General features: G+C 53.3%; 1 protein-coding gene across 1 annotated transcript; it reads left to right on the forward strand.

The window, feature by feature from the left end:
* The first annotated feature begins 530 nt into the window (after positions 1–530).
* Positions 531–25,263, forward strand: COMMD7 (COMM domain containing 7). The gene is made up of 9 exons (XM_056121764.1): positions 531–707; positions 7,355–7,408; positions 7,489–7,591; positions 20,304–20,360; positions 20,441–20,478; positions 21,828–21,918; positions 22,243–22,292; positions 23,769–23,817; positions 24,720–25,263. The coding sequence occupies exons 1-9, from the start codon at positions 624–626 to the stop codon at positions 24,794–24,796; spliced, it is 603 nt and encodes a 200-aa protein (XP_055977739.1). The 5' UTR covers positions 531–623; the 3' UTR covers positions 24,797–25,263.

A 25,263-nucleotide genomic window follows, 5' to 3' on the forward strand; every position in this document is an offset into this window, starting at 1 on the left:
CTCCTGACTCAGTGCTTGGTTGGATATCGCTCCTGCTTGGACGCCTACTCAGTTGCTTCCTCTGTCTCCTACACTGCTTTGTTGGCTTCACGTTCTTCTATTGGGGGGGCCTCATCTTGGCCTCACTCCTGGCAAGCTAGGGGACCCTAATTATGGGGTGGTGCCAGGGATCAGGTGCTAGGTCGGCTGTTGAGGGTTTGTGTGTGTGTGTGTGTTTTTGGAGGGGGGGCAGGGCACACCCAGCAGGGCTTAAGGGCTTATTCCTTCCTCTCTACTCAGGGCTCACTGCTGCAGGGCTGGGGGAATCCCCCGCCTTGTGCCGGGGACCGAGCCCGGTGGGTCGCGTGCAAGGCCAGGAGGACACGATGCTCGCTGTGCCCTATCACAGGACCGGAAAACATGGCCTGAGATTTGAAAAATAAATTTTTTTAAAAAATGGGGTGGGGGGAAATGAAGCCAGCAAGGCCGGCCAGCCGGCCGGCGGGCGGACGGGCGGGCGCGGGGCGGCGCGGCGGGCGGGCCGGCCGCGGGCGCGGGGCGGGGAGTGCCCGGAGCGGCCGTGGCGAAAGTGCGGCTGCGGAAGCGCGGCGGGCGCGGGGCGGCGGCGGCCGGGCGGCTGGACCATGGGCCGCCTGCACTGCACGCAGGACCCGGTGCCCGAGGCCGTGGGCGGCGACATGCAGCGGCTGAACCAGATGGGCGCGCAGGTGGGCCCGCCGGGGCCGCGCGGCGCAAGGGCCGGGTCGGGCCGGGCCGGGCCGGGCGCGGGGCCGGGGCGCGGGCCGGGGCTGCACTTCCGGCCGGGGCGGGGGGTGGTCCCGGGACCCGGCAACTGCGGGGATGCAGGAGCCAGCGGGGGCGGGAGGGGGGTCCCGGGAGGCCGAATGGGGCCTGCCGAGGGGGGCTCAGGGTGGTGGGCACCCTGGGAAGCGCGGCTGGGGCAGGGGTGGGGAACTTCCGGTGAGGAGGTTCCTTGCAGGTTCCTTGGAGAGGGCCTGGGGGTGGGCTCGGGAGGGGCCTGTAGGGATGCTGAAGTCCTAGACTGGGCTCTTGTGGGGGGGGCCCGAGGGTGATTTCGGGGATGGGGGGGTGTTGGTTGGGCAGATGAGGGCGGAGGGTGTGGTTTAGCAGGAGGCCTGCGAGGCTGGGGCTGCCACCGGCTGTGGATTACGCCTTTAATGGGTATTGGCCAGGCCAGCACGGGGTGTGTGGGCCCAGGCTGGGGGCCACCGCCTCTGCCAACCCGCAGCGAACAGAAATAGCCGGGCCCCGCCCCCAGAGGAACCTTCCCACTGGCAGGGCCCCATGATGGGTGGGGGTGGTGCTGGCCAGGGTCCTTCCTAAGCTCCTGCCAAGTCCCCCACCGTATTCCGCCCCACTCTGTCGCTGCCTCGCTTAAAACAAAGCTGCTCGCCACCTACTCCAAGGTGCATTTCTTTGTTTCCTGTGGTTGCTTGTGTCTTAGGTGGTAGGGCCCTCTCCTTGACCCCAGCACCCCGGTTCCCCACCAGTGTAAGAAGCCCCTTTGTTCAATAGAAAAAAAAGAAGACAAAACAAAAAAGAAAGCAGAGGCTGTGGGTAGGGTGCTTGCTTTGCACACAGGTGACTGGGGTTCATTCCCTGGCATCCCATCGGGTCCCCGGAGCTGCCAATCAAGAGTGATTCTTGAGTGCAAAGCCAGGAGTAACCCCTGAGGAACACCAGGTGTGGCCCTCAAACAAAACAAAACAAACAAAAAAAGCAAATTTGGGCCCAGGAACTAGAGGGTAGGAGCTTCTCAGGGGTCCGGGTGGCCCTCAGCACTGCTGGGCCCAAACACTGAATTGTCTGATCTGTTGTTTGTCCTTTTTTTTTTTTTTGCTTTTTGCGTCATATCCGGCAATGCACAGGGGTTACTCCTGGCTCATGCACTCAGGAATTACTCCTGGCGGTGCTCAGGGGACCTTATGGGATGCTGGGAATTGAACCAAGGGGTCTGCCTCTTGCAAGGCAAACGCTCTCCCTGCTGTGCTATCACTCCAGCCCCTGTTGTTTGTCTTTTTTGGGGGGTAAGGGAGATGCCCAGCTATGAGCTTTCTTGGGGGAGGGCTTTGGGGAAGGGGAGGGGCACCACACCAATTAGTGCTCAGGGGCTGGGCCTGGCTTGGAGGAACATTTTTTTTTTTTTTTAGAGACGGTGGAGATCAAATCTAGGCTCTTCAACATGCTAGGCATGCGCTCTGCTTTCTACTGAGCCACTCCCCGTGCCACCAGCCATGTCCGAAAGCCACAGGTCAGAGGAATAGCTCAGTGAATTGAATGCCTGCTTGGCGTGCAGGAATTCTGAGTTCTATCCCTGAGTTCTGTCCATAGTTCCCCAAGCTCCAGGGGATTGACCTCAACCCCCCAGCACTGCCAGCGTGGTCCCCAAACTGAAATTAATAAAAGAAAATTAAATTAAATATGGAGGAGGCTGGAGAGAGAATGTGTTGGGTAGGTGCTGGGGAACCGTTTGTGGTGCTGGGGATAGAACCCGGGTCCGCAGTGTGCTATTTTCCCCTACTTATTTAGGATTCGGGGCCACAGCGAGCTGTGCTCAGGGCTTACTCCTGTGTTCCAGGATTATTCCTGGCAGTGCTTGGGGGGGTTCGTATGCAATGCCAAGACAGAACTGGAGTCCCTTGCATAAAAGGAAGTGCCTTAACACTCCCACTATCTCTCTGGCCCCTGGGTTTGCTTCTTATGCTGAGGAAGCCGTATCTGAAGTAGATCAGAAAATGGAGGTGAGGGGCCTGGGAGCTGACTTAAAGGCCTGGGGTGCATGCTTTGGATGCAGATTCCAGTGCTGAAGAAATACTACATGGATTACCTAGCATGTGGCTTGGTCCCCAAGGACTTCAGGAGTAATTCTTAAGTGCAGAGCTAGGAGTAAAACACCCAGCATCGCTGGGTATGGCCCAAACACACACACACACACACACACACACACACACACACACACAAAGAACAATGCTGTTTAACAGTCTACTTTGTATAAATATGTCCAGTTTTACTTCTCAGAACATCTGAAGGGCACAGTTTCTGCTGTGGAATGATCACTTAAAATTCGATAAGGATTGTGGAATTCCCCTGCAGAATACTTGCCCCGAGTAAATCCTCTTATCTGTCCTGTGATCATGTCTGCTTCCTGGGGGGGGGGGGGCGCCTTGCTCAAGTACCAGTGCCATCAAACTTTTAATTTTGCAGATCTGATAAGTGAAATATAGTTTATTTCACTGCCTTGTTGTTCTCTAGTGTGACCTTGAGCACCTTTTCCTCGAATTCCTGGTAAGATTAGAGGAGACCTTTTATTTCATGCATGTCATGGACAGGTGAGCGTTCCGGGGAGGGACAGCTGTGCCCGACCCTAGGCCAAGATGGGGAAAGAGTTTAGCAAACCCTTTAGCAAACCCTTTCTCAGCTCATTCAAGGAATATTGTTCCTTTGTGAGGAAGGACCCTTCTCTGCAGAGGCTCATTTGCATTCATTATCAAGATTGACAATTCCAAGTGCCCTGGGCCAGTCTCCCAGCAGGCTCCTTGGAGGAATCTGGGGAGGTCACTTTCTCCTTAGGTGGGGAGTCAGTCTCCTTAGCACTGTCTAGTCAGGGCTCAGAAGGCTTTAGAAGGTGGAGATAGCAATGCAATGTGGATCCTTAACAATCAACCGGATAGTTTGAAGCCACTGCTAAGAGAAAGTGGGGGGTGCTGGAGTGATAGCACAGTGGGGAGGGCGTTTGCCTTGCATGAGGCCGACCCGGGTTTGATTCCCAGCATCACATATGGTCCCATATTCCCAGCATCCCATATGATTCCCAGCATCCCATATGGTCCCCTGAGGACCGCCAGGGTAATTCCTGAGTGCCGAGCCAGGAGTAATCCCCTGGGTATGACCCAAAAAAAAAAAAAAGAGAGAGAGAGAAAATGGGACCCTCCAAGGAGGTGGAACCCAAACTATAAGATGAGGCTGGACATGGCAAAGCAGCTGTACGGCTTCTTTTCATGACCTCTTTGTTTGTGTTTTGTTTTGAGGGCCATACCTGGTGGTCCTCAGGGCTGACTCCTGTTTCTGTGCTCAGGGATCATTCCTGGCAGTCTCAGGGGACCAAATAGGATGTTGGGGACCAAACCTGGTTCTGCCGTGTCTTACCTGCAGTGCTGTCTTTCTGGCCTAGTTTTGTTTGTTTGGGTAGTTGGTTGGTTTTGGTTTTGAGCCATACCCAGCAGTGCTCAGGGGTTATTCCTGGCTCTCCACTCAGGAATATACTCCTGGCGATGCTCAGGGGGCCATAAGGGATGCATATGGGAACCTGGGTTGGCCACGTGCAAGGCAAGCGTCCCACCCGCTGTACTATTGCCCCAGCCCCCTTCGGCCCCTCAGTTTTTAAAAGGTACTGGGTGCTAAAGGAAATACACTTGGTCAGAGATCAAATAATGGGGTGTAGTGATGGTCACTTCTGGTTTTGTGTTCAGGGATTGCTCCCGGTAGTGCTTGGGAACCATGTCGTACTAGGAAGAATCAGATTTGGCCTCATCATATAAAGCATGCACTCCACCACTGAGCCACAACCCTGGCCCAGGGAGCATCTAAGAAAACATGGGCCTGGACTGGAGTGATAGCACAGCGGGTAGGGCATTTGCCTTGCACGTGGCCGACCTAAGTTTGATTCCCAGCATCCCATATGGTCCCCTAAGCACTGCCAGGAGTAATTCCTCAGTGCAGAGCCAGGAATAACCCCTCTGCATCTCTGGGTGTGACTCAAAAAGCAAAAAAGAAAGGAAGAAAGGAAGAAAAGGAAGAAAAGGAAGGAAGGAAGGAAGGAAGGAAGGAAGGAAGGGGTCAGAGAGTTCAAAGGCACTTGTCTTCCACACAACCAACCTGAGTCCCATCCCCAACACTGCATATGGTCCCCCAAGCCCTCCGGGAGTGACCTCTGAGTGCAGAGCCAGCAGTAAGTCCTGAGCACCACTGGGTGTGGCTTAAAAACAAAGAAAAGAAAAACGAACAAACAAAAAAATTACTGAACTCTACCTGTGTGGACCCTGCCCCTAAAAGAATTTATCTTAGCTCTCCTGCAAAAAAATTTTTTATAGATACACGTGAACAGAGTGATATGTGGAAGGGTGTTCATGGCCTCATTGTTCACAATAACATCAGAAACACTGATGTTTATCTCTAGTGAGGTGAATTATATTAAATGTACAAGCAAATGCCATCCGTTGATAAAAGAAGGGTACAATTATATCTGCCGACCGATCTCTAAGAGATAATTAGTCAAAAATGGGCAAGGTGCAGGCTGTTGCTAGGTGCAGGGAGTCTTTTTATATTTAAAAGCAATTACATGGGGCCCTGAGGGACAGTCCTGGTGGGCGGGAGCACAGGCCTAGCCCCTGGGAGCCTGAGCTTGGATCTCTGGCTCTGCACTTGGGAATGACCCTAGGGTGCCCCTGACTGCGAACCCTCCAAAAAAAGCAATGAAAGAAACCAACAAAAAGTGAAAATGAAATGACCAGGGATGTGACTCAGTGGTAGAGCACAATCCTTGCATATGTGAGTCCCTGGCACTGTACATGTGTCTGCACACACAGTGCACAGAGAGAGACTTCTGGGACACCCACAGAGATGTCCAGAGTCGCTCTGTAGGGTGGGATTGAGGTGGGAGACTTTTTTTTTTAATGCTAGTTGATTCATTTTGCACTTACATTAATTACATTATTTGTTTTAACTTTTAAATCTTCAGAGATTAGGATGGGAGGCATTTGCCTTGCACACAAGCTGACCTGGATTCAATCCTCCAAGCCCTGTTACGAGTGATCCCTGAGCACCCCCTGGTATGACTCAGAAACCAAAACACGGGGTTAGAATGATAGTACAGCGGGTAGAGTGTTTGCTTTACTCAATCCCCAGCATCCCATATGGTTCACCCCCAGCCCCCAGGCACTGCCAGGAGTAATTCCTGAGTGCAGAGCCAGGAGTAACCCCTGAGCAGCGCTGGGTATGTCCCAAAAAGCAAAAAAAAAAAAAAAAAAAAAAGATGAGGGGGTGAGAGGATTTAAAATTTTTTAAAAATTAACACCCCGCCCCCAATAAAAGGAGCAGATCAAAAGAAGTAACTGCTGATACAGAACTGGTAGTAGAGCATTCGCCTTGCATATGTGAGGTCCTGGGTTTGATCACTGGCGCTGGTGATTCTGATGATTTTTCCTTTAGTCCGTGCATGGGTGTGTGTTTGAGGGTGGGGGGTGGCCCTTCCCAGCTGTGTTCAAGTCTTACTCCTGACTTTGTGCTCAGGGATCACTCCTGGCGTCAAGCGCCTTTCCCGCCATTCTCCTTCTCTGGTCCCAGCATTTTTGGGGGGTTTGGAGGTGGCAGGGGCTGGGGCGTCGATTTTTTAGGCCACACCCAGCAGTGCTCAGGGAGTCCTCCTGGCTCCGTGCTGGCGGGTCACTCCCACACGTTTGGGGGTGACTGTGCCTTGCTGGAGGTCCACTCTGGGCCTGCTGCGTGCACTCCAGCCCCCTGAGCTGCCTCCTGGCCCTGTGTGAGTTACCTGTGTGCCTCTGTTCACACAGGTCGGTGATCTCTCAGGTGTAGGTGCAGTGGCCTATTGACTCGGACTGTGTACAATGAGTATTTGTACCTTTTTTTTTTTTTGCTTTTTGGGTCACACCCAGCGATGCTCAGGGGTCACTCCTGGCTCATGCACTCAGGAATCACTCCTGGCGGTGCTCGGGGGACCATATGGGATGCTGGGAATCGAACCTGAGTCGGCCATGTTGGCTGCGTGCAAGGCAAACGCCCTACCCGCTGGCTATCGCTCCAGCCCCGTATTTGTACCTTTAAGGTGGTCAAAACCAACAGCTGTGCCTGTGCAATCCTGAATTCCTCTATTTAAGGGGTTGGTTTTGGATGACCCCTGGAGAATTTTGCTGACATTATTGTTATGAATTTGTTTTTTTTTTTTCTTTTTGGATCACACATGGCATTGCACAGGGGTTACTCCTTGCTCATGCACTCAGGAATTACTCCTGGCGGTGCTCAGGGGACCATATGGGATGCTGGGAATCAAACCCGGGTTGGCCACGTGCAAGGCAAACGCCCTACCTGCTGTACTGTTGCTCCAGCCCCAGGTTTGGTTTTGAGCACCACATTCAGTGGTGCTCAGGGCTTACTACTGGCTCAGCACTCAGGGATCACTCCCTGTAGTGCTCCGAGAACCACATGAGGTGCCAGGGCTCGAACCCAGGGTGGCTGCATGCAAGGCAAGTGCCCTACCCGCTGTGCCGTTTCTCCGGCTGCCAAATTTGGCTGACGTTCTATGTTCTTCTCTTCACAGCAGTTCTCAGCGCTGACTGAAGTACTCTTCCACTACCTCATCGAGCCCAAAGAGGTACAAGGGTTGGGAGACGTGCGGGTGAGTGACAGGGTCAGCTCAGACCCTGAGGCTGGTCTGCCCTGCCCCCTCTGCAGGTGGAACGGTTCCTGGCCCGGCTCTCCGAGTTTGCCACCACTTATCAGATGAGCCTCGGCCCCCTCAAAAGTATCGTGAAAAGCCTCCTTCTGATTCCCCATGGTGAGTGATGGGCCTTTCCCCACAGACATTACTAGAACATTCCTTCCAGCCCCAGAGTCGGCTGTGTGTGCCTGGGCTGGGGGCATTAGCTGGAATGTTCAGGTTTTTGATTTTCTGTTTCTTGGTTTTTGTTGTTGGGGGTGGGGTGGGGGTGGGGTGAGATTTGGGCCACACTCAGCAGTGCTCAGGTCTTACTCCAGTCTCTGGCTCAGGGATCACTCCGGGTGGGGCTCCGGGGACCATACGGGGTGCTATGGATCAAACCCGAGTCAGCTGCCTGTAACCCCTCCTCTGTACTGTGGCTTCAGCCCTGATTCCCTGGGGACAGAAAGGCCAAAATATTCCAACCCAAGCCGGGTATGGGCGCCTTGAGAGTTTAGTGTTCTCTCAGTCCGGTTGTAAAGAATGAAGCCCTCTGGGGCTGGGGAGGCAGCTTGTATTGGAGCACTTGCTTTGCATGTGGGAGGCCCTGGGATTCCAACCCGGCATCTCATGGTCCCCCGAGCACTGCCAGGAGCAATTCCTGGAGCACAGCCAGGTGTGGCTCTCAAACAAAAACAAGACAAAAGGAAGCAGCAGTGGTGAAGAGGAGAATGAAACACCCCTGGTTGATAGCGTTGAAAATCAGCACTGTGGGGCTGGAGCAGTAGTGTAGCGGGTAGGGCGTTTGCATTGCACGCGCAGACCGGGTTCGATTCCCAGTATCCCATATGGTCCATTGAGCACCACCAGGAGTATTTCCTGAGTGCAGAGCCAGGAGTAACCCCTGTCCACGCCGGGTGTGACCCAAAAAGAAAAAAAAATCAGCACCAAGGGGCCAGAATGATATAAAATGGGTAGCGCATTTACCTTATGTGTGGCCAGTCTCTAAGCACAGACCCAGGAGTAAGGTGGGCGTGTGGCCCCCAAACAAACAAGCAGCAACAACTAAAGACCAGCAATGAGCTGATCTTAGCAGGATCTCACTCTGGTGCACTGACAGCTGTGGTCTGAGTTCCCTTCTAGGCCTCCCTTTTCCACTTCCGGTCTCTGTCCCACTTCCGGTCTCTGTCCCAGTCTTAGTGCTGTCTCAGGGAGGTTGGGGGCCTTGAATCAGAACAACATAGTTGCAAGTCTGTTTCTGTGACTCAGGTGGTTCACATTTGGGGGGTGGGGGCGAGAGGTGCGGGGTTGTTTGGGACCAGGCTCTGTTGTGCTCAGGGACTACTCCCGACTCAGTGCTTGGGGGAACCCTGAGGTGCCCTGCCATGGAACCAGGGCTCCAGCTTGCAAAGTCTGTTCTTCAGCCCTTTGAGCTTGTCTTTCAGCTCTTGTGCATGAAACCCCCAGGTTGGGTAGAAAACTGGGTAACATTTATCTTTTCACTGCAAAGTGGAAACAGTGCGGAACTCAGGAGTCCAGAGTGAGGGTCCTAGGACTGGGGAGAGAGTTTCCAGCAGGCTGAGCACGGGCTTTGCAGACAGGGGCTCAGATTCAACGCCCCGCCCCCCCCCCCCAGTGTTGCTGCAAGTGGCAACAAGTGAAACAATAGAGGCAGATGAAAGTCCCGGGCTGGGACTGTCCTTAGAGTGGTGCCTTCTCCAGTCTCTGCATGGCCCCAGCCCCGCCCAGCACAACTGGTGATGATCCCCAGTCAGGGAGCCGTGCTAGGTGTGGCCCCCAGGCAGTAAAGAGAAAAGCAGAGGTTGGAGGGCTGGAGAAAGAGTGTGGAGATTGGCCTTGCACCTGTCAACGTGGGGTTCAGCCCCCCCCAGCAACACACGTCGTCCCCTAAGCTCCTCCAAGAGAGACCCCTTGAGCACAGAGCCAGGAGTAAGTCCCGAGTATCTCCAGGTGTGGCCCAGAAACCAAGTTCTTAGAAAAAGAAAAGTGAAAGACCCCTTTGAGTCTCATCTTTATTCTGTCCTGGTTTTGGTATTCAGCCTTTGAGGAGGGCGGTGGGGGTACATTCATCTGTGCTCAGTGCTTACTCCTGGCGTTGCTTGGGATTCCATATGAGGTACCAGGAATTGAACCTGGGTCGGGAGCATGCATGCCAAGCGCCCTGCCTGCTGTACTATGGCACCTGTCACCTTTCTTTTTTTTTTTCTTTTTGGGTCACACCCAGTGATACACAGGGGCTACTCCTGGCTCTGCACTCAGGAATTACTCCTGGTGGTGCTCGGGGGACCATATAGGATGCTGGGGATTGAACCCGGGTGCTTTCATATTTTTGTAGGCACAGAGATACTCCAGTTGTGTCTTGTGTTCCGTAAACATCAGGATCCTAGACTTGCCCTGTAACTCGTTTCTCCTCCCTGGTAGGTCACTGTGCCTCTCCTCATAGCTTCCCAGGGTGACAGCCTGTTCTGGGACCACACACATCTCTTGGCTGATCTGATTGCTGGACATTTTCATCACTTGCAGGTTTCATTCTTAGAAACTCAAAATATAGTGAACATCCAAATGGCACTTGTGAGGTTTTGTGTGTGTGTGTGTGTGTGTGTGTGTGTCTGTATCTGTGTGTGTATGTGTATGTGTATAGGGTAGATGCCCAAATGACAGAGTCTGTTCTCATTCTCTGGCCTCCGCCCCTGGGGAAGGAAGTGTCTGAGCACGGAGACTTGAGTCTGGCCTCCATTTTTCTCATCTTTCTCATCCCTGCTCTGCACCCCATCAGCCCTCAAACCCTAGCTCCAGTGTTGACAAAACCCTTCCTCAACTTGCTGGGCCCAGAGGGACACCTTCTTCAGCTTGAAGCACTGTAGCACTGTAGCACTGTCCTCCCGTTGTTCATCGTTTTGCTCGAGGGGGCCCATTAATGTCTCCATCATTAGACTTGTTACTGTGTTTGGCATATTGAATACACCACGGGTAGCTTGCCAGGCTTTGCCATGGGGGTGAGATACTTTCGGTAGCTTGCCGGGCTCTTCGAGAGGGCGGAGGAATCAAACCTGGCTCGGTCAGGCAGCTGCACGCAGGCAAACACCCTACCACTGTGCTGTCGCTCGAGCCAGCTTGAAGATGGTCTGTATTTACGGCTGTCATTTGCAACCACTGTCACTTACAATTTTGTTTTGCTTTTCAAAATTATTTTTAATTTCAAAAATTAATTTGGGGAAAGGGACATATCAGACAGTGCTTAGGGTGTCTGGGATCCATGATGTGTGGGGTCCGTGGTGTCTGGGATCCATGGTTTCTGGAATCTGTGGTGTCTGGGTTCCATAGTATCTGGGATCTGTGGTGTCTGGAATCTGTGATCTCTGGGATCCATGGTATCTGGGATCTATAGTTTTTGAGATCCATGGTGTTTTGGATACATGGTCTCTGGGATCCGTGGTGTCTGGGATTGATCTGGGGTCAGCCACATGTAGGGCAAGTACCTTAATCCCTGTACTATCTCTAATTCTATTTTGCCTTTTTTTAAAAAAAAAAATCTTAAACTCTGGCTGGATCAATAGTACAGGAAGCCCTGAACATCGCTGTGTGTTAACCTCACTATAGTGGTGGTCGGGGAGAAGGGCTAGGGCTTTGTGCCACAACTGGCGATGCTTAGGGGCTACTCCTGATTCTGTGCTCACGGATTACCATGTGGGGCCAGGCACTGAACCCGTGCTAAGTGCTAAGTGTCCACTCAGCTCTTCCCCACCCCTGTTTGTTTAGTTTTGTTTCAGGGCAATGCTCAGGGGTGACTCCTGACTCTTCACTCAGGAATTACTCCAGGCGGTGCTTGGGGGACCATATGGGATGCCGGGGATCGAACACAGGTCAGCTTCGTGCAAGGCAAACGCCCTAACTGCTGTAGAATAGCTTCTGTCCCCGTTTCTATTTTTAAAATCACTCCTGCTCCTTTATGTGTCTCCTGCTTTCGTGCCTCTGGTGGGCATTAGTTCCTGGAAGTCAGGGGTAGGTTCTGACACAGTTAGAAGTCGTGACATCACAGGCTGGGAGGGTTTGGGAGATCCTGGGGCTTTCCCCAAGAACCTTGGGGCGCACACCCAGCAGTACTGAGGGCTAAATTCTGGCCCTGTGCTCAGGGATTGCTCCTGGCAGCCTGGCAGGGCTTAGGAAACAATATGTCATGGTGGGGATCGAACCTGGTGGGGATCGAACCTGGGTGGCTGCATGCAAGGAACCCCCCCCCCCCCCCCCCCCCCCGTCCAATGACTATGGCTCTGACCGCAGGGGTGTGTGTTTTTCAGGGGGGATGATTACGGTTTGGTGGCAAAGGCAAGTCCCTGGATCCCGCCTGCCATCCCTACCCAGAGATGGGCCTGCGGGTTGGGGGTCGATGCTGCCGCATCCCAAATCTCTAACCTTACACTCAGCTGCCAGGGCCTCCTTACGCGCTCACTCTGCTTTCTTCCCTCCTCACCCTTTCCCCGCTTCCCTTTCCCTTATCCCTTAATCTCCCTTCCTTCCTAGAAGTTCCTTTGCTAGAGGGACCATGTGGTACCAGGGATCAAATCTGGGGCTCCCTCATGCAGAGCCTGGGCCCTCCAGGCCATCTCCCTGGCCCCCAGTCAGCGCTTTCATCATGTCAGAGAGGTCCAGGAAGGCAGAAGGTCCTGCCGCCACAGACCCTCTGCCTTGGAACTTAAGAGATTCTCCTACAGATAAATTTACCCCAGGCTCTGAAAAGTCCTGTCAAAACTGGCTTCCCCAGTCTCTGTGAAACATTAACCCAGAAACTCTTCTCTTTTTCTAGCCGGCAGAGTCAGATAAGGCCTCTCTTGTCTCGGAGGTAAAGAGAGTCCTGGGGCTGGGGTGATAGCACAGCTGGTAGGGGGGTAGGGTGTTTGCCTTGCACGTGGGCCACCCTGGTTCGATTCCCAGCATCCCATATGGTCTCCCAAGCAATGCCAGGAGTAATTTCTGAGTGTGTGAGCCAGGAGTAACCCCTGTACATGACCCAAAAAGAAAAAAAAAAAAGGGCAGCAGAGACAAGGAGCCCGTCTTTTTTTGGGGGGGGGGTCACACCCAGCAGATGCTCAGGGGTTACTCCTGGCTCTTCACTCAGGAATCACTCCTGATGGTGCTTGGGAGACCATATGGGATGCTGGGAATCAAATCCAGGTCGGCCGCGTGCAAGGCAAATGCCCTACCCACTGTGCTATTGCTCCAGCCCCCTCTGCTGCCCTTTTCAAATGTTTTTCTTTTACTCTAAACTAAACTAAAGGCCCTCCCGTTGATCATCGATTTGCTCGAGTGGGCCCAGTAATGTCTCCATTGGAGACTTTGTTGTTACTGTGTCTGGCATATCGAATATGTCACAGGGAGCTTGCCAGGCTCTGCCGTGTGGGCGAGATACTCTCGGTAGCTTGCCGGGCTCTCCGGGAGGGGCGGAGGAATCGAACTCGGGTCGGCCATGTTGGCTGCGTGCAGGGCAAACGCCCTACCGCTGTGCTATCACTCCAGCCTCTTTCACTCTGTATTGTGTAATCCTTTTGTTGTTGTTTGTTTTGTGGACCCCACCTGATGAATGGTACCTATGCTTACTCCTAGCTCTCTGTGCTCAGGAATCACTCCTGGCGGGTTTCGAGGAACCAGGTGTGGTGTCACCAGGGATTGAACCTGGGTCGACTGCATGAAAGGCAAGTGCCCTACTTGCTGTACTCTCTCTCAGCTCAAAACAAAATTGAGATCTTTTTTTATTTTGGTGTGTGTGTGTGTGGGGGGGGTCACATGCCTGGTGGTGCTCAGGGCTTACTCCTGGCTCTGGCCTCAGGGATCACTCCTGGTGGGGCTCAGGGCACCATATGGGGTTGGCCGCTCCGGATCCAGAGATTTTTTTAAAACAGTGTTCTGGGTGAAAATAAAATAGTGTTGGGGCTGGAGCAATAGCACAGCGGGTAGGGCGTTTACCTTGCACGCGGCCGACCCAGGTTCGATTCCCAGCATCCCATATGGTCCCCTGAGCACCTCCAGGGGTAATTCCTGAGTGCAGAGCCAGGAGTAACCCCTGTGCATCGCCAGGTGGACCCAAAAAGCAAAATAAATAAATAAAAATAGTGTTGATAGGTTTACTTAAAAATAAGCTGTAGTGCTGTATTGATAGCACAGAGGGGGCATTTGCCTTGCATGTGGTCAACCTGGGTTCAATTCCCAGAATCCCGTATGGCCCATCGAGCACCACCAGGAGTAATTCTTGAGTGCAGTACCAGGAGTAACCCCTGAGCATTGCCAGGTGTAACCCCTGCCCCTCAGAAAAAGACTGTAGTGGCTATGTGGTCCTGAGGTTTGTGGGGTACTCCCAGCTCTATGCTAGCAGAATTCATACTGGGGAATTGTCCCATGCTGGGGCTAGGGGTTGATGCCGGGTTGTTGCTCCTAGCGGTGCTCGGGCCTAGGGGGACCATGGGATGCCAGGGATTAAACCCAGGTCTCAAGTATGCAAAACATGTGCTCTGCCCTTTGAGCTCTCCCTCCTCCACCCCAGACTGAATTATTTCCAAGTAGATCTCAGACATCCTGTCATTTTGTTCCTAAGCCCCCAGTTATCTGTAAAAGATAAAGGACTTGGTTTCCCCTTATCGAAGCACAATGCCATTCTCCTATCTGAAGTTAGAATGTGCATTGGCCAGATTTCCGTATTGTTTCTTATTGTATGGCTGACAGACTGGGCTCAGTCTGGAGAGGGCCCCCGTGGACAGCTCCAGCAGGCTGACTGGTCCTGTGGCTCCTTAACGCTCTGAGCCCTGGAGGCAGATTGCCTAATCTCCAAGCATCATTTTCTTTGTTCAGTTCTAGCAATTCTGCATTGTTAGAAGAGGGAGGTGTCTGCAAGGGGCCAGATCGAAATGCTTGGCACGCAGGAGGCCTGGTGAGATACCTAGGACCACATGGTAGCTACCCCCAGCACTGAACTGGGACTGGAGTCCCCCTTCAGCACGGCCAGGTGTGAATACCACCCCCCCGACACACACACCCCAAAAAGGGCAAAGAATGGAAAATGATGTTAACTGTAAAGTGTTTGCTTCAGTACTTCTATGATTGTCAATATCATTATCAGTGTCTTCTCCGCCATGTCATAGGTAACCCAGCACCAGGGTCACTGGGCGATTTATTGGTTTATGTCTGATTTATTCTGTTTGTTTATATTGTGTGAAAGCTTCCTCAAGCAGTACATAGGGGGCCTGGTGGCCACTCCTGGCTAGAGTAGACCAGACATGTGGGCCTAATGGTCTAGTGGTTCGGTGCTTGGGCCCAATGGTGCCAGGGACCATGAGGGCTACCCCCATCAGTGCTGGGGGGAGGGGCCATGCGGTGCTGGGGACCACACTTGAGGCCCAGCACATGACCAAGTGCTGATGCATGAGCTCCAGCTCTTTGATTTCTTCTTTTTTTTCTTTTTTTTGCTTTTTGGGTCACACCCAGTGATGCTCAGGGGTTACTCCTGGCTCTCACTCAGGAATTACTCCTGGTGGAGCTCAGGGGACCATATGGGATGTCAGAGGTTGAACCTGGGTCATCCACATGCAAGGCAAATGTCCTACCCACTGTACTGTTGCTCCAGCCCCTCTTTGATTTCTTTTTATATCTAACTTTTAAATTATTTATTTTTTGTTGTTTGAGTTGTTGTTGTTGTTGTTGTTGTTTTGCTTTTTGGGTCACACCCGGCAATGCTCAGAGGTTACTCCTGGCTCTGCACTCAGAAATTACTCCTGGCGGTGCTTGGGGGACCATATGGGATGCCGGAGATTGAACCCGGGTCGGCCATGTGCAGGGCAAACACCCTACCTGCTGTACTATCGCTCTGGTGCCTAAATTATTATATTTGTCTTTTTTTGGGGGTCACACAGGGGATGCTCGGGGGTTGCTCCTGGCTCTGCACTCAGGAATTACTCCTGGAGGTGCTTGGGGGACCATATGCGATGCCGGGGATCGAACCCAGGTCGGCAACGTGAAGGACAGTCGCTCTCCCTGCTGTACTGTCGCTCCGGCCCCTGCTCTTTGATTCATTTTCCTGATCTCCTGTGCCTGTTCTTTATTTTTCTTCCATTGAAGCATTTTATTTGCCCCAGTGTGTGACATCAGAGGAAAGAAGCCTCCCGTGTGTTTCTGCCGTGCTTCTCCGCGGCCCAGATGCCAGCTGAGATTGCCAGTCCTGAAGCCAAACGGGCAGGGTGGGAGCAGGTTATTCTGCCTATTTTTTCAGGTCTAACATAGCTCGGCCACTGAGAAGCACCTGCCTTGGCCATGTGTGAGGCCCAAGGTTTGATTCCTGCAGTTTCCCCATCTCCCCCCCTTACCCCCCAAAAAAGGGGAAAAAGAAGAAATTAAAGCAGGACCAGAGAGATAGTACAGTGGGTAAGACGCTTGCCTTGCACAGGGCCGACCCGGGTTGGATCTCTGACCCAAGGTGGGTTGGGGTTCCCCGAGCACACCCTGGAGTAACATCTGAGTGCGGAACCAGGAGTAAGCCCAGAGCATCGCTGGGTATGGCCCCAAAATAAAAATGAAGCAAAAGAAGACATTTGCCTTGCTTGCAACCAACCGACTTGGAGTGGATCCCTGGCAGCACATATGGTCCCCCGCACACCACCAGGAGGGATCCCTGAGTGCAGAGCTAGGAGTAAACCCCGAGCACTGCCAAAATGTAAGGGGGAACGTGGAGCGCAGAAGCTTAGGTTCAAGGAGTTGGCTCGGTGCTTTGCAGACAACCCTGGTTTGATCTCCAATACAACATGCTCCCCTGAACACTAGTAGACAAGAACTAAGTATACACACACAGGCGCGCACACACACACACGCACGCACACGCACATGCACACACATACACACACGTATATATAGAGATATTTTACGAAAGGTCTCTGACTCTTGGGGTGTTTGATAGCTGATGTTTATTTGATTTTTTTTCTGGGGGGGGGTGCATACCCAGCTATGCTCGGGACTTACTGTGGCTTGACACTTATCGATCACTCCTGGCAGAGCATGGGGGACCATATGGGGTGCCAGGGATTCCACTCAGGTCGACTTAGTTAGTGCACAGCAAGCACCTTACCCCCCGTATTGTCCCTGTGACTCCTTGCTTTATTCGAAAGAAAGACTGATAACGCCCCTTCCCCTTCCTAAGGAATCACTTCTGATCGGAAGGGGAAAGCAGGAGGAATCAGCATTCCGCAACCATCACAAATGGAGCCTGGCCGAACGCTGGCCTGGCTTGCCTGGACTCAGCTTCTGCTTTTTCTCACTCTCCTCCCTGCAGTTTCCTTATCGGTTGCTGCTCCCGTCCCTTCTCCCACCTCACAGGGACCTGGGGAGAGCGGATTGCTGTTGCTGCAAATCACGGATGTTTCCCAGCATCTGGCAGCGGCTGTGTGCCCCAGAACCTCCCAGGGTGGGTCCAGCCAGTCCACCTTTGGGGCATGCGTCACATGTAACTGACCTTCGGTTTGATCCTCAGCACCTCAGCACTTATGGTTCCGGAGCATGGTCAGGGATGATCCCTGAGCGCAGATCCAAGAGTAAGCCCCGAGCACTGCCAGGTGTGATACTCTCCCACCCCCGCCAAAAGCAAAAGAGAAAGGAAAGCAGAAAACAAAACAAATGGTTTGCGGGTGGTAGAGCGAGTGTTGCACACAGCCAACTCGAGTTAGATCTCCGGCACCACGTGTGGTTCTCTGAGCCCCACTGGGAGTGATTCCTGAGCACAGAGCCAAAAGTAAACCACAGGTTTCCAAATACCTAAGAGAATTAATAATTAATTAATTAACTGGCCTCGCCCAGTCCCTTGCCCTCCTGCACCTCTGTCCGGTCCCTGCCTGACCGCACGGCTCAGCTGCATACACGATACACACCGTAACCCGCCACACTATCTCTGCCACCCGAGGTTGGATCTGTCCTTGGCAGTGCAAGTACCGAGTCTGCGCTTGAGTCATATTTTCTTCTCCCAGACTTTTACGGATTTTCAGTTTCCCTGAATAATCAAGGGCGTCTTAATAGTTCCCAGCTGAGTGTCTTATCGTGGGGCCATCAAGTAAAATACTAGAATTAGGGCCACGGGTAGAGCTCAGAGTAGAGAGAGCACGGGGGCCAGATAGTCTCATGGCTAGGGCACTTGCCTTGCACGTGGCCCCTCTAGGTTTGATTCCTGGCATCCCCTAGGTCCCCTGAGCACTGTCAGGAGGTGATTCCTGAGTCCAGAGCCAGAAGTAAACCCTGAGCATCATCACCGAATGTGGCCCCAAAACAAAACAAAAGAGAAGTAGAGCACATTCCTCACATTTGTGTGCCCCTTGGGTTTGATCTCCAGCGTTGCAAAAAAACAAAACGAAACAAGAGTATCCGAGCTGAACCTTCCCTGAGGAACCAGTGTTAGGGAGGTGCCCGGTGTGGGCCTTAGGAGTTAACTGGGTTGACTCGGAAGCAGCCCCCTTTGGGGGCGCCTTTACAGCCAAGTTTTCCTGGGGTCTTGCCTGTTCCGCTTCCCCTTGGCTTCCTTGCTCTGTCTGATTCTGGAGATAAAAGATTTCCTCCCTTTGTTTACATGGTTTATTTTGCAGGGGACGGGAGCCTTTAGGATTGTTTTTCTGGAGTACAGGGTCGGGGGTGGAGACCTGGATTTAGGGTCTTCCTTTGCACCTTCTCCCCCCACTCCAGTGTTGGTGGATATCTTCTGATTTAATTAGTCACTAGTGGAAGATGAAGAAATGGAAAATTCTGAAGCCGTTGCCAAATTGTGTCTCCAGACGGTAGCCTGCAGGTCTAATGTGGAGAAGGCCAGTCTCTGGAAACACTTTGTTTTCAGGAATTGAAGCATGGGAGCAGAGCAGAGTGACTCCTGCAGGACAGGGCCCAGGGCCTCTGAGTCCAGCTTTTTTTTTTTTTTTTTTTGCTTTATGGGTCACACCCAGTGATGCTCAGGGGTTACTCTTGGCTCTGCACTCAGGAATCACTCCTGGCGGTACTCAGGCGACCACACGGGATGCCGGTGTCGGCATCATGCAAGACAAACTCCCTGTCCGCTGTACTATCACTCTGGCCCCTGAGTCCAGCTTTGAAGACTCTTCTGTGTGGGGAACTTGTGAATGGCCAAAGCCAAACTCTTGACCCCGTGGACTTCCTGGGTCTTTCGTTTGTTTTTGGTCTTGGGGGCCATGCCTGGTGGTGCTCAGGAATCACCCCTGGAGATGGTCAAGAGACACTATGTTTTAGTTCTTTCATTTACTTATTTTCTTATTTGGCTCAAGGGCAACTCCTGGCTCTGCACTCTGAGATCACTCCTGGTCATGCTCAGGAGACCCTATGGGATGCCGAGGATCAAACCTGGGTTGGCAGCGTGCAAGTGCCCAAGTGCTCCAGCCCTCTAGACCATGTGTAGTTCTGAGGGCATGGTAAGGCCAACGCCCTACCCATGGTGCTCTCTCTCCAGTCCCTGGCTGGACTTTCCGAAAATGGAATTTGCAGGTTCCAGTGGGACCTTGTTCTTCCTTTCCATCAAGGTAGCATCTTGGTGACAGGCTCGTGCACGTGTTTTAGATGTGTTGTTCTCAGACGTCTGTGCATGCTGCCTCGCGGTTGCCTGCTGCCGGCCTCCACTCACCCTTGTGCCATCCATAGGAACCCTCCTGGACCAGCTCGCACTGAAGAGCCAGTGCAGCTAAGGAGCAGAATTTCATACCCAACTTGATTTCATTTTAGTTTTATTAAGTTTGGTGGGAGGGAACCATACCCAGCAGTACTCAGTCCTACTCCTGCCTTACTACTCCAGGCTGGGGGAGCCATGCTGGGGATCGAACCCAGGGCTCCTGTTAGCATTAGGAGTGCACCAGCCTGTTGTGCCTTTTCTCTAGCTCTAATCTGTGTTTTTTTTTTTTTTTTTACCTTTGGATCATACCCGGTAATGCACAGGGGGTTCCTCCGGGCTCTGCACTCAGGAATTAACCCTGGTGGTGCTCAGGGGACATATGGGATGCTGGGAATCGAACCCGGGTCGACCGCATACAAGGCAAACGCCGTACCTGCTGTGCTATTGCTCCAGCCCTACTCGCTCTAATCTTATTTTTTTTTGGGGGGGTGCCCACACCTGGCAATGCTCAGGGGTTACTCCTGACTCTGCACTCAGGAATTACTCCTGGCAGGGCTTGAGGGGGACCATCGGGTGCCGGGGATCAAATCCAGGTCAGCTGCATGCAAGACAAGCACCTTACCCACTGTGCTCCAGCCCTAATTTTAATTTTGGTCCATTAATTTCAGTATTTCAGTAACTGCACTGTACCGTCCAGTATGGTTCTCAGCCATGTCTCCTCTCCCTGATCCTGAGCTTCCCCACCTTTGCTCCAAGAATCCCTGGGCCTGGTCTTTCTGTCTACATGTCCAGCAAGGCTTCTCAGTGCCTCTGTCATCCTCACCCACGGGACTGTCAACCCCTATGTGCTGTCTCCCACAGTTGCTTTGGTTTTGGTGTTTTGGGCCACACCTGCCAGTGCTCAGGATTTGGTCATGGCTCTGCACTCAGGGATCACTCATGGTGGTGCTCCAGGGACCCTCTGGGATGCCGGGGATGGAACCCAGGTCAGATGTGTGCAAAGCAAGCTCCCTTCCCACTGCACCACCTTTTCGGCCCTTCTCTAGTCGTTAGAAGTTGCAGCTTTGCTCTCCATTGAGCTTCGGACCCTCACAGCACCCAGCTTGTATCCTCTGCGTCACAGAGTTCGTGCCCCTTCACTGTTAGCTGTTTGCTGAGGTGGTGATCTGCCCTTTTCTGATCTTCTCTTCCATTTCCCAGGGGCCCTGAAGAGGAGTCTCGCAGCCGAGCAGGTCCGGGCTGACCTGCTCACTCTGGGTAAGTGTCCCCGTGCTGGCCCCAGTCACTGCCCACTCTGCATTGCGGCAACGATCCACTTTCCTCCTGCTCTCTTCCAGGTCTGAGTGAGGAGAAAGCTGTTCACTTTGCCGACAAGGTACGGGCACCCTCTCGGTCAAGGCCAGTGGAGGTCACTCGCTTTGCTTCAGGACCACAAACACGGAGAACGCTGACTTGGGGAAAGCCATCCCTTGAGAAGGCGTTTCCCAGCTTCATGGGGTTCACGGAGGGACAGTCAGGCTGATGTTTGGTTTGGGTTTATTTTTGTTTGTTTTATTTGTTTGTTTTTGCCAGCGGGAGGTACACCCAGAGGTGCTCAGGACTAACTCCTGGCTCTGCACTTAGGGAATCACTCCTGGTGGTGCACGGGGGATCATACGGGATTGAACCCGGGTCAGCTGCACACATGGCAAATGCCTGGCCCACTGTACTGTCGCTCCAGCCCTGTTTCTTTCTTTTTTTTTTGGAGGGGGGGGCCTATTTGTGCTCAGGGCTTACTCCTGGCTTTGCACTCCGAGATCCCTCCTAACAAAATCAGGGGTCCATATGTAGTGCCAAGATTTACCCCCTGGCAAGGCAAGCACCCTACCTGCTGTACGATCCCTCTGTTTGGTTTTCTTGGTTTTGTTTTCTTTTTCTCCCCACCAAGCAGCTTTTAAGCAGCAATGTTTAGTTTTTGTTGCTGCCTAGATTAAGTTCAGGGATGTAAGAAAATATTTGGGTCCGAAGGATAGTACAGCAAGTACTTGCCTAGCATGCTATGTCCCGGGTTTAATCCCCAGCACCCCATATGGTTCCCTGAGTCCTTCCAGGAGTGATCCCTAAAGAGATAGGAGAAAGCCGGGAGCACCGCAGAGTGTGGCCCCCCCACTGCCAAAACAAAACCCACGAGGGAAACAAAAACGGAAAGAGAGAGGAGGGAGGCGGAGGGAGGGAGAGAGGAAGGAAGGAAGGAAGGAAGGAAGGAAGGAAGGAAGGAAGGAAAGAAGGAAGGAAGGATTTATTTCATTTTGAGTAGGAGAGAGTACAGGGGTTAAACTTGCGTGTGCTGGTCTCCAGCCCCACATCTGCCCTCCCAAATGCCAGCAGTGACCCTGAGCACCACCCAGAGTGGTCCAGAAAGACATTTATACTGTTTTCCCCCCCTCTGTCCTCTCCCAACACCCCCTGCCCAGGATCCGCAGTCTGTTTTTCTGTGGGGCGAGGGTGCACAGTGTCGGGGGATGACTCCTGTCTCTCTGCTCAGGGTCCCTCAGGGGACCAGATGGGATGCGGGGGACTGAACCGAGACTAGCCATGTGCAAGGCCAGCGCCCGGCCCGCTGTGCCAGCCAGGACTGTGCCCACCGGATGGGAGGGAAGCTTAGCTGTGCTGGGGAGTGGGGGGTGGTGAGGGCCGGAGGGGGGTCACCCCCACTGTGACTGTGACTTTGCCTATTTGTTCCAGTGGAAGCAGACGGCCCCCAGGCTCGCGTACTGGGCGGCGGGTCAGACTCTGACAGTCAACCAGCTTATCGACATGGAGTGGAAGTTTGGAGGTTGGTGGTCGGAGCCAGGCCCCAGCCTGGTGATCGCCGCACTCGCCTTCCTGTGGCTTACATAGCGATGGGGGAGGGTCCTCGGCATGCACTGTGCCCTCCCTGCCACCCACCCCCCCACCGCATCTGCAGCCCTTTCTCCCCAGGCCTTTCCCTGGGCTGCTGTTCCCAGCGCCTGTTTGGCTCTTCTCATCACCCCCACCCCCTCCCACCCCCTCCCACCCTCCCGCCCCCCACAGCTTCTGCTGGGTAGCTAGCCACAGTTGGGGGCTTCAGAGGGGCTTGCCAAGCACCTCCTGATTCTCTTTCTCTTGTGTTCTTCAGTGGCCTCTGGTAGTAGCGAACTGGAGAAAGTGGGGAGTATTTTTTTACAGGTAAGTCTTCTCCTTGGAAAGGGGTAGACTCTAAGCTTGATTAAAATGATCACATCTGGGGGGCTGGAGCAATAGCACAGCAGGTAGGGCGTTTGCCTTGCACGCGGCCAACCCCGGGTTTAATTCCTAGGATCCCATATGGTCTCCTGAGCACTGCCAGGAATAATTCCTGAGTGCAGAGCCAGGAGTAACCTCCGTGCATTACCAGGTGTGACCCAAAAAGCCATTAAAAAAAAAAGTTCACATCTGGACTTTAGCGGTAGTACAACGGGTAGGACATTTACCTTGCACACAGCCAACCCGGGTTCGAGCCCCAGCATCCCATATGGTCCCCTGAGCACTGTCAGGAGTAATTCTGAATACCGAGCCAGGAGTAAGCCCTGAGTACTGCTGGGTGTGGCCCCAAACCCCAAAAATATAAATAAATAAAATGATCACATTTGCGTTTGGGATTTTGAAATACTCAGGTGCTCTCTGCACCCTGAACATCACCAGGTGTGACCCAAAAAACCAAAATAAAATAAAATAATCATTATCTGGGACCAGAGTGGTAGTACAACAGGTAGAGCATTTGTCTTGCATGCGACTGACGCAGGTTCTGTCCCTGACATCCAATGTGGGCCCCCAAATGCTGCCAGGAGTAAGCCCTGAGCACTGTTGGGTGTGTCCCCAGACCAAGAAAATATAAATAAATCTGTCACTGTCCTCCCGTTATTCATTGATTTTCTCGAGCAGACCCAGTAACGTCTCCGTTGTGAGACTTGTTACTGTGTTTGGCATATCAAATACGCCACGGGGAGCTTGCCAGGCTTTGCCGTGAGGGCGAGATACTCTCGATAGCTTGCCGGGCTCTCCGAGAGGGGCGGAGGAATTGAACCCGGGTCAGCCCGGTTGGCCATGCGCAAGGCAAACTCCCTACCCACTGTGCTATCACTCCAGCCCATAAATTAAACTGATTATAAATAAGTAAATAAAATGATCCACATTTGCGTTGCAGCTGCAGCGATAGCACAGCGGGTAGGGCGTTCGCCTTACAAGCGGCCAACATGGCCGACCCGAGTTCGATTCCTCCGCCCCTCTCGGAGAGCCCGGCAAGCTACCGAGAGTATTCGATATGCCAGACACAGTAACAACAAAGTCTCCAATGGAGACGTTACTGGGCCCGCTCGAGCAAATCGACGATCAACGGGAGGGCCTTTACCTTTACATTTGCGTTGGGGGTTTTGAAATACTCGGATGCTCTCCAGGCAGTTTGTCACACTGGAGCTTCATCTGCTTGTTGCGTGCTACTTCCCAGCAAGCAGGATCCTAGAAAAGTTCATTGTCCCTGTTCGCAGTTTGCATCTGGGCATATTAGATTGTCCTGGAGAGCCTCAGTGAGACGCCGAAGCGTTGCTGTTGAAGCGGAAGTTTGGGTTTCAAGAATTTGCTTGTCATCATCACTTAATTTTCTTTCCTTTTTTCCTCCTGAATCAGCTCAAGTTGGTGATTAAGAAAGGAAAGGGAACAGAGAATGTGTACATCGGTGAGTCTGATTCTCTCGTGAGCCTTTTCCCTTTCTCCGTGTTCTTCTCAGCCTCAGGGTTCATAAGATCCACCTCAAATCCAATTTTGTATTGTTTTGGTTTGGTTTGGGGGTCGCACCTGGCCATGCCCTTGGCTTACTCCTGGCTCTGCACTCAGGAATCACTCCTGGTGGGTCTCAGGGGGGCCAGCTGGGGTGCCGGGTCAAACCCGGGTCAGCTGTGTACAAAGCAAGTACCCTACCCACTATACTATCCCTCTGGCCCTCCCCCACAAATCCTCCCAGAAAAAGAAAAGGGGGTCCAGGCCAGAGAGACCACATAGGGGCAAAGTCACTTACCTCTCCTGTAGCCATCCTAGGTGTGATTCCCCAGCACCCCATGGGGCCTCCTGAGTGTTGCTAGCAGTGACCCCTGAGTCAGGAGTAAGCCCTGAACACAGCAGGGTGTGGCCCAAAGCCGAAGAATGAAAGTGGGGTGGTGGGGTTGTAGCTGTGGGCAGCCACACCTCTGCGTTTCCTCCTGGGACCCAGGCTGCAGCAGCTGCCCAGATGCCCAGCAGTGCCAGAGTCTTTCAGAAAAGGAGGGAAAGCAGGTGCAGGAGATTGCAGGAAGCTCCGGGGTGGGCCCAAGCATCCCTGGCCCCTCCCTGTACCATGCCCCATGGCCTCCACCTTCCCTTGTCCGGGTGCTAGGGGACCCTCTCCTTGCTCAGGGTCCTCTGCTCCTCATTCTGATCTGTGCCCCAGCCCCAACTTCCCGGACCACCTAAGCCAAGAAAGAACTAGGAAGAAAACCGTCTCCCCTGGTGGTGGGGGTGGGGGGGCAGGGGCAGACTCATTTTCTCAGCTGATTCTGGGGGTGGCTGAAGCATCTGCCTAAAGCCGGGTCTTCTCTTCCCCAGAGCTCACCTTGCCTCAGTTCTACAGCTTCCTGCACGAGATGGAGAGAGTGAGAGCAAGCATGGGGTGTTTGGGCTGATTCCCGGCCGCAGGCCCCTCACCCGCCCGGCCCCCTGCCTCCCCCTGGCTCCCAAGGGAGCCATGCTGCAGAAGTTTCTTCCTGGAAAGCCGAGGGTTAAGTTCTACGAGGCCTGTACAGTGACCCTGGAAACTCTAGGCCTAGGGGCTGCCTCCTCTCTCCAAGACATTCGTTGGATATCCCAGCGGGCTCGATGGTGAGGTCCAGGGTCCCTGCCATCTCACACCCTTCCCTCCAAGCAGCCGGAGCCAAGGCTGACACCTGGGCGCCCCCCTCCCCGAGATCTGTGTGCACACTCCAGGAGGGGCTGGGGTGGAGGTGGGGAACGCGTTTGGCTGCTCTGTGTGATGCACCCACTTGGCCTGCTCAAAATGGGGGCTGGGTTCATCTTCTTGGGATGAAGTTGGCCTTTCGGGGTGATTTCGGCCTGTTTGGGTTCAAGCTGACGACCTCTACAGGGGGGAGGA

This window comes from Sorex fumeus, unplaced genomic scaffold, assembly GCF_029834395.1.
Source record: "Sorex fumeus unplaced genomic scaffold, SorFum_2.1 ptg000044l, whole genome shotgun sequence".
Taxonomy (NCBI): domain Eukaryota; kingdom Metazoa; phylum Chordata; class Mammalia; order Eulipotyphla; family Soricidae; genus Sorex; species Sorex fumeus.

Bases quoted from the DNA above. Each gene is read 5' to 3' on its own strand.
- COMMD7 (XM_056121764.1), top strand. From the start codon at position 624: ATGGGCCGCCTGCACTGCACGCAGGACCCGGTGCCCGAGGCCGTGGGC. The intron at 708-7,354 runs GTGGGCCCGCCG...TTCTCTTCACAG, and splicing joins TGAACCAGATGGGCGCGCAG to CAGTTCTCAGCGCTGACTGA. The intron at 7,592-20,303 runs GTGAGTGATGGG...TCCATTTCCCAG, and splicing joins CCTCCTTCTGATTCCCCATG to GGGCCCTGAAGAGGAGTCTC.